At 32.1% G+C, this 16,415-nt stretch overlaps 3 protein-coding genes across 3 annotated transcripts; all 3 read right to left on the minus strand.

Annotated features, from left to right (window-relative positions):
- Positions 1-46: 46 nt before the first annotated feature.
- Positions 47-1,701, minus strand: LOC110635681 (uncharacterized protein At5g01610). Its single transcript, XM_021785110.2, has 3 exons — positions 1,454-1,701; positions 698-752; positions 47-592 (listed from the first exon to the last, which is right to left on the minus strand). The coding sequence occupies exons 1-3, from the start codon at positions 1,535-1,537 to the stop codon at positions 213-215; spliced, it is 519 nt and encodes a 172-aa protein (XP_021640802.1). The 5' UTR covers positions 1,538-1,701; the 3' UTR covers positions 47-212.
- A 769-nt stretch (positions 1,702-2,470) lies between these two features.
- Positions 2,471-6,468, minus strand: LOC110635679 (phosphoglycerate kinase, cytosolic). Its single transcript, XM_058140228.1, is given in 5 exon segments — positions 2,471-2,910; positions 3,484-3,801; positions 3,872-4,132; positions 4,255-4,332; positions 6,274-6,468. Coding segments are annotated over 5 exon segments (1,005 nt in total). The 3' UTR covers positions 2,471-2,757.
- On the minus strand, positions 6,333-12,856 carry LOC131175583 (phosphoglycerate kinase, cytosolic-like). The gene is made up of 6 exons (XM_058140229.1): positions 12,660-12,856; positions 12,325-12,531; positions 10,300-10,377; positions 9,917-10,177; positions 9,529-9,846; positions 6,333-6,480 (listed from the first exon to the last, which is right to left on the minus strand). Exons 2-6 carry the CDS (start codon positions 12,517-12,519, stop codon positions 6,472-6,474), a joined length of 861 nt encoding a protein of 286 aa, XP_057996212.1. The 5' UTR covers positions 12,520-12,531; positions 12,660-12,856; the 3' UTR covers positions 6,333-6,471.
- Between the last annotated feature and the right edge of the window lie 3,559 nt (positions 12,857-16,415).

Here is a 16,415-nt window from a genome sequence, read left to right on the forward strand (position 1 = left end):
ACTTATTAGTTTAATTAATTAATAGGCAGAAGACAGAGCTCGCACATTACGTTTGAACTTTTGAATATTTTGGTTACAATCTGGCATGGCAGCAGCCAACAGGTTATGTCACTTGAGTAATAAAAGGCCAATGAAAAGTAATAGGTACAGATATGTGTCTGTCAACAAAGAACTTGAATCAATAACCAGCAAATTATAGCTTGCAAAAGTTGTCAAAATTCTTCAACTTGAATGGCTTCGCGAGGCATTTCATATGCATCTTTAGGCCTGGTTTTCTTCACACCAGCAGTGAACCACACTTTATCAGATTTGTAGCTCTCAACAGTAACGCTGCTGACTTTAACCCACATTATAACTTTTGTTTTCATTCCTTCTATTCCAGTGAGCTTTCCCCTTGACAATGTCGCTTTCACTCGAGTGGCATACCGTAAGATGGATGAGTCCTTGAAACACACCTCGCAGACAGAGGGCAAGTAAACTATTAGCTTACCTTTCGATTCATCCAACTCGTAGCATTTCACGTTTTGAGGGAATAACCCAGGGGGAAGGTTGTACTCTCGGAGGACATCTGCCAAGGATTTTTGTGGCTTACCTGTGCAAAACAGCAAGCAGCTTAGTTTCATCTAGAAAACTACAGCATATATGTTGATGGCCCTATGATCGCTTAATCCAAAAAAAAAAGTTGCAACAAGGAAACCTTTCAGCTTGTTGAATACCCTTTTTGCCCTCTCTTCAACAGCACCTGAGAAAGTCTGGAATATTTTGCACATAATTAAGGGTTAAAGAATCGAAGCAGCCATTTACTTTGTAATCATATAAGCCAAAGAAAGGTTTTTGTGTTTGTGTTATTCATTCTATCAGAAAATCAGCAGGGCTTTTACTCTCCTAATACAGGAGGTAAGGGATTCAATGTAAACATCCATAATATCTTAATATGATGCACACTGTAACATATTGATTCCTGAACATATAATAATAGGAAATTAGTTGAGAGAGAGAGAGAGAGAGTAAAGAAGTACAATAAGTTCAGATTTGATTGAAAGTATATCTCTCTCTCCATTTGAAATTTCGGAAGAAAAAAAGTATTATGACAAGAAGATGCATATACCAATCTTTGAACATTGTTCTCTTAATAGCAAAAAGACCTTGATTCTTGATATGAAAGAAATAGTCAATTAAATCAACCAGAGTAGAAAGAAAGCCCACAACTCTTCTGAAATTCAGATCTGTTTCTACCAACTATCAAGACCTTATAAATACTAACTAGCAAATTGAACTTTAAAATCTGAACACGCATTAAAGAGTTACAGAACAATTTTCTGTCAAAGAAATGGGATGCGTAAAAGCAAGCATGCATTTCCACGTTTCTAATAAAAAATTTTTAAAAAAAAAAAAGAAAGAAAACAAGATTCTAGAGAAATGCAAATGCAAATGAAGCAGATGAGAGACATACAGAGAGGTCATGAGAAATGGTGGAGAGTTCTTTGGCTTTCTTGGAAATCCAGAAGCTCCCAACCTTTGTCAGTGCTTTCTCCATTTCTTTCTTTATTTCCTTCTTCGTCGCTAATCACTCCTCTCTTCCCACTTTTATGAGAAGCAAAGCAGGAACAAACGTCTCTCTCCCTCTATCTCTCCTTCTCACTCACGCCTACAGAGCAGAGGAGAACCAAAGGCCACCTAAACAGATCAAATGCACATAAGCTTTCAAGAAACAGAAAACGACTTTTGTAGCTTTGTGTTATATTAAACGACATCGTTTTAACCTATCCCCTAATGAATTTTGCATCCCACATCGGCTGGGAGCAATAGCTTATTAACTTTATAAGTCTCCACCAAGGGCATCAAAGGCACTTCACCAGGAGGTGGTGGTTGGGTGCCTCTGCTTGTACCCAGGAAAGTCCTCGGGCCCTTCCTGCAGAGATGCAGTCCCGGAATCGGGAAAACTTAGGCATGGAATTCGATCGCAATTGGCGAGGGGCTGAGACAAGTTTGGAGCCCTCGAATTCTATACTTGAGTCACAGTGGCCGTTGCTTCACAGTTATTCACTTAGCCCGCTCCAGGGTTCTAACAGAACGGGGCTTACGGCCTCCTGGTGTGTTTGTCTATTTTAGATGTTTTATTTCAAATCATAAATAATTAACTATTATTTTTAAGTTCTGTTTTTATGTATAATATTGAATCTATTTTCTTTAAATTATTATTTATATTTATTTGTTTTCTTTCCCTTGCACAAAGACGAATGATTTCCATCGAACTTCATAATCCAGGACTTAGTCGTAGCCACAAAGAGAGTTGAATTTTGAAACAGACAAAACATATATTCCACTTACGAATAGATTGAAGAAACACTTACGAATAGATTGAAGAAAAAAGGATGGTGCCCTTCTATGATTTTTTTTCTGTTTTTTATTTCTATCATATCAATTAATACACATCAAGATTTCTTTTTCAAACGATTTTAAAAACATATTTTCTCATGCCAATCTGATATATTTATAATATTTTAAATAATTTTAGAGTATTTTTTAACAGAAGTTCTATGATGTGTTACTGTATACAAAAAGTGGTCCAACGAAGAAAGTATCATGTGCTCTGAAAGTAAGGTGATTCTGTGACACAGTTTGTTGCGTAGGTTACTTTCCACCGTCTTTGGCATCATTGCGACAGACTGGGGAGGAGATCACATAAGAGCGCTACAGCTACCACCTCCACCATTTTCAATTTGTTAACCCCTTGTCATATATGCACAATACATTTCAACCGCATGATTGGACATTTTGGGCATACTGAAATGCTTCAAACGGCAGATTTGCAATCAAAGGGAGTGATCTATATTCTTGTGCTGTTCTCACTCTCTGGATATTCAAACCGGTTGGCTTTGAAAACCTTTGCTGCCATGTGAGAGACATCTGTGTTGTGGAATGTGGATATTTCAAACAAGAAACCAAAATATTAACTGAAAACAATTGTATGGAATCAATCGATGATTTCAGCATCAAAACTAGAATTTATTAATATAAGGAAGAAAAGAAAAACAAATTGAGGTTTTTCCGCCCTTTATCAATTTTTGTTCTCAATTTCATACACATCAATTCATTATAGAAGCTCTAAATAAAACAACTGATAAAAATGAACCATATATTAAAAACTTGGATGGCTCTCTTTGCTCATCCTTGCTGTCTATTTTAGCAATTTTAGCATAAAGAAACAAAGAGAAAAATTTACAACATGAGCTCATATCTTTCTACAACAACCCTTTCTCCTTTATGAAGCACGATAAAAGCACTGACACAGGGATGAGGGGGAAAAATTAGATTAATCTTACACAGCAACTGGTGTGGCTTCATCAAGAGCAAGAACACCTGGAAGTTCTTTGCCTTCCAACAACTCCAAATCTAAGATGCTTCTCTTAAGAAATTCAAGTTTCTCTTGGTCACTTAAACCAGGCAAAAATTCACTACAAAAGCCATTGAAAAGCATACCTTGCTGTTGGCATCAGCTGCAAACTTGTCAGCAATGACCACATCAGTAGGCAGCAGTAAAGATACCCCCTTAGCCTTGGCTTTTTCAACAAGTGAAGTTGCAAGATCAAGTTTGTCCTCCTCCACAAGGGATGACCCAACTGAGTACCCTTGTGCCTTGTATAAAGTAAACATCATTCCTCCACCCAATATGAGGATATCAACCTTCCCCAGGAGGGATTCTATCACTCCAATCTTGGTTGATACCTTTAAGCCACCAACAATTGCAGCAAAAGGCTTCTTAGGATTTGCCACAGCTCCAACAAGATAGTCAAGTTCCTAATTGCAAAAAGCACATCAGCATTCTTTCATGAAAGAACAAAGAAAAATGAACAGGCATCTAACACACCTTCTGCATAAGAAAACCGGCAACAGAAGGTTTCAAGTATTTAGCCACACCCTCTGTTCATGCATGGGCTCTATGAGCACTGCCAAATGCATCATTAACGTAGACATCTGCAAGAGCAGCTAGTTTCTTGGAGAATTCAGGATCATTCTTTTCCTCCTCCTTGTGGAACCTTACATTCTCAAGAAGCAAGACACCTCCGTCTGAGAGCTCAGCCACCAGTTTCTCAACTTCCTCACCAATACAGTCATTAGCCATTTTAACCTATTGTATAGAGGAATAAGAAAAACTAAGCAACCCAGATAATCCAAAAACAGAGGAACAGAGAGGGGGGAGTGGAGGAGTAGGAGTTGGGGAGGAGAGGGGACAGAGAGACGAAGGCAAACCTGGACTCCAAGAAGTTCAGATAGCCTAGGTACAAGTGGCTTCAAGCTGTACTTGGGCGTAACACCCTTTGGACGTCCCTGAAAAGCACAATCAGATAAAATAATCATACAAGTGCTCACTATCAAAAATTGGCACAGAATAAAATCATATTTATCACATACTCATTTATTCTATTATGCAACAGACATGTGATTGAAAGGAATGCACATACTTTCATGCCAGTAAGCAAACCATCACTCTAGATCATAGGTTTTGTTCATAGTAAAAGAGCTATCAACATTTTCATACGCTCATGTAAACAACAGTGCATCTTTCTTCAGCCTGTCACATTTCAGTAATTTTACTCATCTTCAAATCTTAACCCTTTTAAATAACAGGTTTTAGTTCAACTTTCAAAATAATAACAAATATTCCACATAAATGAATATCTTTTATCAATTCCAATTATTTTTGAATAATTTAATGCATCCCATATCACCTCATACGTCTTGGCAACATTACTTCAAGCATAAGGTAGCACACCTCCAGTCTGGATTTTTTTTTTATAACAAATATTCATATTCTTGCCAAAGAAAGTTAAAACTCAATTTTCAAAAGAAACTGAATATTCCATAAAAATGGATTGCAGATGTCAGGCATGATCTTTTCATTTAATGATGTCTATGACAAATATGTATGATATATCTAGATGGACTACAGTCTCACAACGATGGAGAAGAGAAGAAGGAATATCACACTATACACCCCAATAGAGGTTGAGCAAAGGAAAATATAACCTTAATTTACCAATTCCATGAATTTTGATCACGTAAATTCAATCAATAGTCATAACAATGATAAAAAAAATAAAAAAAAAAAAACAAGAATAACATAACCTAGAAAAAACAAGATTAACATAACCTAGAAGACGAGGAAATTTTCCTCATGGCAGAAAAAGACAAAAAGATGATGCATATTACAACCGACAAAAGGAACTGATAATTCTACTATTACAAGTCCAAGAAAAGCTTTCATTGGGAAGGCCCAGATAGCTAAGCACTGCCTTATCCACATTTAGACAAATGAAGCCATCAAAAGAAACAATAGCAACAAAGAAACTTAAAAATGCTTAGATAAATAAATTTTGTGATGCCCACCTTTCTTCAGTACTAAAAACACTTAGGATTTTTGTTTTAGTCCTTCAAACTGATCCTTCTACTTGATTAATTGACTAAGCAGATTAATGCCATCCAATTACTACCACAATTACACCAAAGAAAATACACCATGTGTATGAATGTAGGTGTCCTCTCCCAGATATCAAATATGAATATATGACAGATATCATGGCACAAATCCATTTTCAAAGCCACATTTTGCACCAGCAAAAACTATTCCCAAAAAAATAAAAAGCTTATCGGGCAGCGACCACTGTAGATCCAAACAGCTAATTACAGAACCAAGCAGAAATCTGATCAAAAGGGTAAATAGGCACTACTGAAAAATAAAGCTGAGAAGTTGCATAATAATAATTGAAAAAGCCAATTTCACGATAAAAGTAATCACAACCACAAACAATTAAACTATTTTATACATATCCAAAGGAGCTAGCAGGAAGCAAAATAAAGAAATATCAACCAGAGCATTGATAGAAGACAAGCCACAGACCCATTTTATCAAAACAGCATCAGATATCAGAAGAACATGCAAATCTGTTAACATGCGCATGATTCAGGCAAATCCTATAAGCTATATCACAACAATCAAACAGCGTTTTTGTGAGATATCAGAATTACGTGATGTAGATACACATCTGCAGACATATAACCACCAAAAACGCAGATACAACTAGTAGAAGCAATGAAATCAGCACATAAATTAAGGGTCGGGCAAACGAAGAATAACAAATAAACATATCAAGAATCTACAAGGGTAAATATAAGTGATCTAAAGGGAGAGATCAATCCAAAAAAAATTTCCAACTAGAACAAGAAATATAACTGGTAAAAAGCATTAAATAAGGCATTGCAAGTATATACCAAATGGGTGCAAAGAATAACTTTGGAGCCATGATCCATCAAGTACTTGATGGTGGGAACGGCAGCTCGGATCCTGGTATCATCAGTGATATTGAAGTTATCATCCAAAGGGACGTTGAGATCCACTCTCACAAACACCCCCTTCCCCTTCAAATCTGCGTCATTTAGACTGCTAACGCTCTTCTTTGTAGCCATATCTCAACACACCTGCAAAAAACCCAGAATAAACAAACCAATACATGAGTACCCAGATCAGTAGAACACGCACACGCGCATATATAAACAAATTAGTATATATAAAATATGATAACAGTGAGTGAAGGATAGTTGCATACAACGAGAAACAAGTAAAGATCAAGACCAGAGCTTTCTGGGTGAAATGAAGAAAAGACAAAGCAAGAAAATAAAGAAGGCTTTAGAAAGAGAGAGAGAGAGAGGAAGATTAGGTGGATTTGTTCGGTCTGGGGCCTTGGAGGCTTCAAAGGCGAAGGGGATTGTGGTTTTTCTTGGGGCGGGGTACACACTGGGCTAGAGATGTCTGCACTATGTAGTACGTGGGTTGGGTTTCTCTGTGGTCCAGCTTAAACCCTTGAGCTGTCGGTTGATGGTTTTGCATTTCAGCATATGCGAATCAGATTCAAACTTTTTATTTCATAATTAGTTGAAATTAAGCAAAGAAACAAATAAGTAGAATATAAGAAGAATTCTTCTAGAAGATCACAAGCTTTGACACTTTGACTTTTGCTTTAGAATCTTCGGTTGCGTCAAGTTTAATATTCAATGGTTTTGTAAAGTAAAATAATTCAATTACATTATTTGTAAACATATTTTTTATTTAATTTCAAAATAAATTTTAATTTATTATATCATAATAATTTTAAAAATGAGTATAATAATATTAAGAATGCATCTAATATAAACTTAAATTTATATGAGAACTAACTTAATTATCATTAGATTAAATATTTATATCCACATATACAGAGAATTAATTAAAGTGTGTATATATAAAATGTATTAATCTATATATAAAAATTTAATCTGATGATAAATATACTCATCTTTATATGAGCCCGAGTTTTAATAGGCACACTCTAATATTAAATTGAAACTTATTACTCTAAGAGATTTGATTTTCATAGCATCTCAATTTTATTTATTTAGGCATTTGAAACATTTTTGTAGGAGATGAAAGTGATGGTATTTGTGGCTAAAGTGCATTTACAGTATTCATCGTGCTTCTCTCTACTTACCTTTTAATAAATCTACTCACATGCTTTGTTTCAAATCATTTTAAATTTTAATTTATTATATCATAATAATTTTAAAAATTAGTATAATAATATTAAGAATGCATCTAATATAAACTTAAATTTATATGAGAACTAACTTAATTATCATTAGATTAAATATTTATATCTACATATACAGAGAATTAATTAAAGTGTGTATATATAAAATGTATTAATCTATATGTAAAAATTTAATCTGATGATAAATATACTCATCTTTATATGAGCCCGAGTTTTAATAGGCACACTCTAATATTAAATTGAAACTTATTACTCTAAGAGATTTGATTTTCATAGCATCTCAATTTTATTTATTTAGGCGTTTGAAACATTTTTGTAGGAGATGAAAGTGATGGTATTTGTGGCTGAAGTGCATTTACAGCATTCATCGTGCTTCTCTCTACTTACCTTTTAATAAACCTACTCACATGCTTTGCTTCAAATCATTTTAAATTTTAATTTATTATATCATAATAATTTTAAAAATGAGTATAATAATATTAAGAATGCATCTAATATAAACTTAAATTTATATGAGAACTAACTTAATTATCATTAGATTAAATATTTATATCTACATATACAGAGAATTAATTAAAGTGTGTATATATAAAATGTATTAATCTATATATAAAAATTTAATCTGATGATAAATATACTCATCTTTATATGAGCCCGAGTTTTAATAGGCACACTCTAATATTAAATTGAAACTTATTACTCTAAGAGATTTGATTTTCATAGCATCTCAATTTTATTTATTTAGGCGTTTGAAACATTTTTGTAGGAGATGAAAGTGATGGTATTTGTGGCTGAAGTGCATTTACAGCATTCATCGTGCTTCTCTCTACTTACCTTTTAATAAATCTACTCACATGCTTTGCTTCAAATCATTTTAAATTTTAATTTATTATATCATAATAATTTTAAAAATGAGTATAATAATATTAAGAATGCATCTAATATAAACTTAAATTTATATGAGAACTAACTTAATTATCATTAGATTAAATATTTATATCTACATATACAGAGAATTAATTAAAGTGTGTATATATAAAATGTATTAATCTATATATAAAAATTTAATCTGATGATAAATATACTCATCTTTATATGAGCCCGAGTTTTAATAGGCACACTCTAATATTAAATTGAAACTTATTACTCTAAGAGATTTGATTTTCATAGAAGTGCATTTACAGCATTTATCGTGCTTCTCTCTACTTACCTTTTAATAAATCTACTCACATTCTTTGCTTCAAATTATTTTAAATTTTAATTTATTATATCATAATAATTTTAAAAATTAGTATAATAATATTAAGAATGCATCTAATATAAACTTAAATTTATATGAGAACTAACTTAATTATCATTAGATTAAATATTTATATCTACATATACAGAGAATTAATTAAAGTGTGTATATATAAAATGTATTAATCTATATATAAAAATTTAATCTGATGATAAATGTACTCATCTTTATATGAGCCCGAGTTTTAATAGGCACACTCTAATATTAAATTGAAACTTATTACTCTAAGAGATTTGATTTTCATAGCATCTCAATTTTATTTATTTAGGCATTTGAAACATTTTTGTAGGAGATGAAAGTGATGGTATTTGTGGCTGAAGTGCATTTACAGTATTCATCGTGCCTCTCTCTACTTACCTTTTAATAAATCTACTCATATCTTTCTACAACAACCCTTTCTCCTTTATGAAGCACGATAAAAGCACTGACACAGGGATGAGGGGGAAAAATTAGATTAATCTTACACAGCAACTGGTGTGGCTTCATCAAGAGCAAGAACACCTGGAAGTTCTTTGCCTTCCAACAACTCCAAACTGGCACCACCACCAGTTGATATCTAAGATGCTTCTCTTAAGAAATTCAAGTTTCTCTTGGTCACTTAAACCAGGCAAAAATTCACTACAAAAGCCATTGAAAGCATACCTTGCTGTTGGCATCAGCTGCAAACTTGTCAGCAATGACCACATCAGTAGGCAGCAGTAAAGATACCCCCTTAGCCTTGGCTTTTTCAACAAGTGAAGTTGCAAGATCAAGTTTGTCCTCCTCCACAAGGGATGACCCAACTGAGTACCCTTGTGCCTTGTAGAAAGTAAACATCATTCCTCCACCCAATATGAGGATATCAACCTTCCCCAGGAGGGATTCTATCACTCCAATCTTGGTTGATACCTTTGAGCCACCAACAATTGCAGCAAAAGGCTTCTTAGGATTTGCCACAGCTCCAACAAGATAGTCAAGTTCCTAATTGCAAAAAGCACATCAGCACTCTTTCATGAAAGAACAAAGAAAAATGAACAGGCATCTAACACACCTTCTGCATAAGAAAACCGGCAACAGAAGGTTTCAAGTATTTAGCCACACCCTCTGTTGATGCATGGGCTCTATGAGCAGTGCCAAATGCATCATTAACGTAGACATCTGCAAGAGCAGCTAGTTTCTTGGAGAATTCAGGATCATTCTTTTCCTCCTCCTTGTGGAACCTTACATTCTCAAGAAGCAAGACACCTCCGTCTGAGAGCTCAGCCACCAGTTTCTCAACTTCCTCACCAATACAGTCATTAGCCATTTTAACCTATTGTATAGAGGAATAAGAAAAACTAAGCAACCCAGATAATCCAAAAACAGAGGAACAGAGAGGGGGGAGTGGAGGAGTAGGAGTTGGGGAGGAGAGGGGACAGAGAGACGAAGGCAAACCTGGACTCCAAGAAGTTCAGATAGCCTAGGTACAAGTGGCTTCAAGCTGTACTTGGGCGTAACACCCTTTGGACGTCCCTGAAAAGCACAATCAGATAAAATAATCATACAAGTGCTCACTATCAAAAATTGGCACAGAATAAAATCATATTTATCACATACTCATTTATTCTATTATGCAACAGACATGTGATTGAAAGGAATGCACATACTTTCATGCCAGTAAGCAAACCATCACTCTAGATCATAGGTTTTGTTCATAGTAAAAGAGCTATCAACTTTTTCATACGCTCATGTAAACAACAGTGCATCTTTCTTCAGCCTGTCACATTTCAGTAATTTTACTCATCTTCAAATCTTAACCCTTTTAAATAACAGGTTTTAGTTCAACTTTCAAAATAATAACAAATATTCCACATAAATGAATATCTTTTATCAATTCCAATTATTTTTGAATAATTTAATGCATCCCATATCACCTCATACGTCTTGGCAACATTACTTCAAGCATAAGGTAGCACACCTCCAGTCTGGATTTTTTTTTTATAACAAATATTCATATTCTTGCCAAAGAAAGTTAAAACTCAATTTTCAAAAAGAAACTGAATATTCCATAAAAATGGATTGCAGAGGTCAGGCATGATCTTTTCATTTAATGATGTCTATGACAAAAATGTATGATATATCTAGATGGACTACAGTCTCACAACGATGGAGAAGAGAAGAAGGAATATCACACTATACACTCCAATAGAGGTTGAGCAAAGGAAAATATAACCTTAATTTACCAATTCCATGAATTTTGATCACGTAAACTCAATCAATAGTCATAACAATGATAAAAAAAAAAAAAAAAAAAAACAAGAATAACATAACCTAGAAAAAAACAAGATTAACATAACCTAGAAGACGAGGAAATTTTCCTCATGGCAGAAAAAGACAAAAAGATGATGCATATTACAACCGAAAAAAGGAACTGATAATTCTACTATTAAAAGTCCAAGAAAAGCTTTCATTGGGAAGGCCCAGATAGCTAAGCACTGCCTTATCCACATTCAGACAAATGAAGCCATCAAAAGAAACAATAGCAACAAAGAAACTTAAAAATGCTTAGATAAATAAATTTTGTGATGCCCACCTTTCTTCAGTACTAAAAACACTTAGGATTTTTGTTTTTAGTCCTTCAAACTGATCCTTCTACTTGATTAATTGACTAAGCAGATTAATGCCATCCAATTACTACCACAATTACACCAAAGAAAATACACCATGTGTATGAATGTAGGTGTCCTCTGCCAGATATCAAATATGAATATATGACAGATATCATGGCACAAATCCATTTTCAAAGCCACATTTTGCACCAGCAAAAACCATTCCGAAAAAAAAAATAAAAAGCTTATCGGGCAGCGACCACTGTAGATCCAAACAGCTAATTACAGAACCAAGCAGAAATCTGATCAAAAGGGTAAATAGGCACTACTGAAAAATAAAGCTGAGAAGTTGCATAATAATAATTGAAAAAGCCAATTTCACGATAAAAGTAATCACAACCACAAGCAATTAAACTATTTTATACATATCCAAAGGAGCTAGCAGGAAGCAAAATAAAGAAATATCAACCAGAGCATTGATAGAAGACAAGCCACAGACCCATTTTATCAAAACAGCATCAGATATCAGAAGAACATGCAAATCTGTTAACATGCGCATGATTCAGGCAAATCCTATAAGCTATATCACAACAATCAAACAGCGTTTTTGTGAGATATCAGAATTACGTGATGTAGAAACACATCTGCAGACATATAACCACCAAAAACGCAGATACAACTAGTAGAAGCAATGAAATCAGCACATAAATTAAGGGCCGGGCAAATGAAGAATAACAAATAAACATATCAAGAATCTACAAGGGTAAATATAAGTGATCTAAAGGGAGAGATCAATCCAAAAAAAAATTTCCAACTAGAACAAGAAATATAACTGGTAAAAAGCATTAAATAAGGCATTGCAAGTATATACCAAATGGGTGCAAAGAATAACTTTGGAGCCATGATCCATCAAGTACTTGATGGTGGGAACGGCAGCTCGGATCCTGGTATCATCAGTGATATTGAAGTTATCATCCAAAGGGACGTTGAGATCCACTCTCACAAACACCCTCTTCCCCTTCAAATCTGCGTCATTTAGACTGCTGACGCTCTTCTTTGTAGCCATATCTCAACACACCTGCAAAAAACCCAGAATAAACAAACCAATACATGAGTACCCAGATCAGTAGAACACGCACACGCGCATATATAAACAAATTAGTATATATATAATATGATAACAGTGAGAGAAGGATAGTTGCATACAACGAGAAACAAGTAAAGATCAAGAACAGAGCTTTCTGGGTGAAATGAAGAAAAGACAAAGCAAGAAAATAAAGAAGGCTTTAGAAAGAGAGAGAGAGAGAGAGAGAGAGAGAGAGAGGAAGATTAGGTGGATTGTTCGGTCTGGGGCCTTGGAGGTCTCAAAGGCGAAGGGGATTGTGGTTTTTCTTGGGGCGGGGAACACACTGGGCTAGAGATGTCTGCACTGTGTAGTACGTGGGTTGGGTTTCTCTGTGGTGCAGCTTAAACCCTTGAGCTGTCGGTTGATGGTTTTGCATTTCAGCATATGCGAATCAGATTCCAACTTTTTATTTCATAATTAGTTGAAATTAAGCAAAGAAACAAATAAGTAGAAAATAAGAAGAATTCTTCTAGAAGATCACAAGCTTTGACACTTTGACTTTTGCTTTAGAATCTTCGGTTGCGTCAAGTTTAATATTCAATGGTTTTGTAAAGTAAAATAATTCAATTACATTATTTGTAAACATATTTTTTATTTAATTTCAAAATAAATTTTAATTTATTATATCATAATAATTTAAAAAATGAGTATAATAATATTAAGAATGCATCTAATATAAACTTAAATTTAAATGAGAATTAACTTAATTATCATTAGATTAAATATTTATATCAACATATGCGGAGAATTAATTAAAGTGTATATATAAAATATATTAATCTATATATAAAAATTTAATCTGATGATAAATACACTCATCTTTATATGAGCCCGAGATTTAATAAATTAAAACTTATTACCCTAAGAAATTTGATTTTCATAGCATCTCAATTTTATTTATTTAGGCGTTTGAAATATTTTTGTAGGAGATGAAAGTGATGGTATTTGTGGCTGGAGTGCATTTACAGCGTTCATCATGCTTCTCTCTACTTACCTTTTAATAAATCTACTCACATGCTTTGCTTCAAATCATTTTAAATTTTAATCTCTTATGTTACAAAATAAATATTAAAATCAAAAGAATACTATGATTATAATTGAATGAAAAATATACTCTAAAAGTCTTGCTTTGATCATGCATTCCTTTATAATTGATGGGTAATGAAAGGGCAAGTTCTGCATCCCACATCGGCTGGGAGCAATAGCATATTAACATATACAGATAATTAATTAAAGTGTGTATATATAAAATGTATTAATCTATATATAAAAATTTAATCTGATGATAAATATACTCATCTTTATATGAGCCCGAGTTTTAATTGGCCCACTTTAATATTAAATTGAAACTTATTACTCTAAGAGATTTGATTTTCATAGCATCTCAATTGTATTTATTTAGGCATTTGAATCATTTTTGTAGGAGATGAAAGTGATGGTATTTGTGGCTGAAGTGCATTTACAGCATTCATCGTGCTTCTCTCTACTTACCTTTTAATAAATCTATTCACATGCTTTGCTTCAAATCATTTTAAATTTTAATTTATTATACCATAATAATTTTAAAAATGAGTATAATAATATTAAGAATGCATCTAATATAAACTTAAATTTATATGAGAACTAACTTAATTATCATTAGATTAAATATTTATATCTACATATATAGAGAATTAATTAAAGTGTGTATATATAAAATGTATTAATCTATATATAAAAATTTAATCTAATGATAATTATACTCATCTTTATATGAGCCCGAGTTTTAATATGCACACTCTAATATTAAATTGAAACTTATTACTCTAAGAGATTTGATTTTCATAGCATCTCAATTTTATTTATTTAGGCGTTTGAAACATTTTTGTAGGAGATGAAAGTGATGGTATTTGTGGCTGAAGTGCATTTACAGCATTCATCGTGCTTCTCTCTACTTACCTTTTAATAAATCTACTCACATGCTTTGCTTCAAATCATTTTAAATTTTAATTTATTATATCATAATAATTTTAAAAATGAGTATAATAATATTAAGAATGCATATAATATAAACTTAAATTTATATGAGAACTAACTTGATTATCATTAAATTAAATATTTATATCTACATATACAGAGAATTAATTAAAGTGTGTATATATAAAATGTATTAATCTATATATAAAAATTTAATCTGATGATAAATATACTCATCTTTATATGAGCCCGAGTTTTAATAAGCATACTCTAATATTAAATTGAAACTTATTTCTCTAAGAGATTTGATTTTTATAGCATCTCAATTTTATTTATTTAGGCGTTTGAAACATTTTCGTAGGAGATGAAAGTGATGGTATTTGTGGCTGAAGTGCATTTACAGCATTCATCGTGCTTCTCTCTACTTACCTTTTAATAAATCTGCTCACATGCTTTGCTTCAAATCATTTTAAATTTTAATCTCTTATGTTACAAAATAAATATTAAAATCAAAAGAATACTATGATTATAATTGAATGAAAAATATACTCTAAAAGTCTTGCTTTGATCATGTATTCCTTTATAATTGATGGGTAATGAAAGTGTGTATATATAAAATGTATTAATCTATATATAAAAACTTAATCTGATGATAAATATACTCATCTTTATATGAGCCCGAGTTTTAATAGGCACACTCAAATATTAAATTGAAACTTATTACTCTAAGAGATTTGATTTTCATAGAAGTGCATTTACAGCATTCATCGTGCTTCTCTCTACTTACCTTTAATAAATCTCTACTCACATGCTTTGCTTCAAATCATTTTAAATTTTAATTTATTATATCATAATAATTTTAAAAATGAGTATAATAATATTAAGAATGCATCTAATATAAACTTAAATTTATATGAGAACTAACTTAATTATCATTAGATTAAATATTTATATCTACATATACAGAGAATTAATTAAAGTGTGTATATATAAAATGTATTAATCTATATATAAAAATTTAATCTGATGATAAATATACTCATCTTTATATGAGCCCGAGTTTTAATTGGCCCACTTTAATATTAAATTGAAACTTATTACTCTAAGAGATTTGATTTTCATAGCATCTCAATTGTATTTATTTAGGCGTTTGAATCATTTTTGTAGGAGATGAAAGTGATAGTATTTGTGGCTGAAGTGCATTTACAGCATTCATCGTGCTTCTCTCTACTTACCTTTTAATAAATCTATTCACATGCTTTGCTTCAAATCATTTTAAATTTTAATTTATTATATCATAATAATTTTAAAAATGAGTATAATAATATTAAGAATGCATCTAATATAAACTTAAATTTATATGAGAACTAACTTAATTATCATTAGATTAAATATTTATATCTATATATATAGAGAATTAATTAAAGTGTGTATATATAAAATGTATTAATCTATATATAAAAATTTAATCTAATGATAATTATACTCATCTTTATATGAGCCCGAGTTTTAATAGGCACACTCTAATATTAAATTGAAACTTATTACTCTAAGAGATTTGATTTTCATAGCATCTCAATTTTATTTATTTAGGCATTTGAAACATTTTTGTAGGAGATGAAAGTGATGGTATTTGTGGCTGAAGTGCATTTACAGCATTCATCGTGCTTCTCTCTACTTACCTTTTAATAAATCTACTCACATGCTTTGCTTCAAATCATTTTAAATTTTAATTTATTATATCATAATAATTTTAAAAATGAGTATAATAATATTAAGAATGCATATAATATAAACTTAAATTTATATGAGAACTAACTTGATTATCATTAAATTAAATATTTATATCTACATATACAGAGAATTAATTAAAGTGTGTA

Source organism: Hevea brasiliensis, chromosome 17, assembly GCF_030052815.1.
Source record: "Hevea brasiliensis isolate MT/VB/25A 57/8 chromosome 17, ASM3005281v1, whole genome shotgun sequence".
Lineage (NCBI taxonomy): Eukaryota > Viridiplantae > Streptophyta > Magnoliopsida > Malpighiales > Euphorbiaceae > Hevea > Hevea brasiliensis.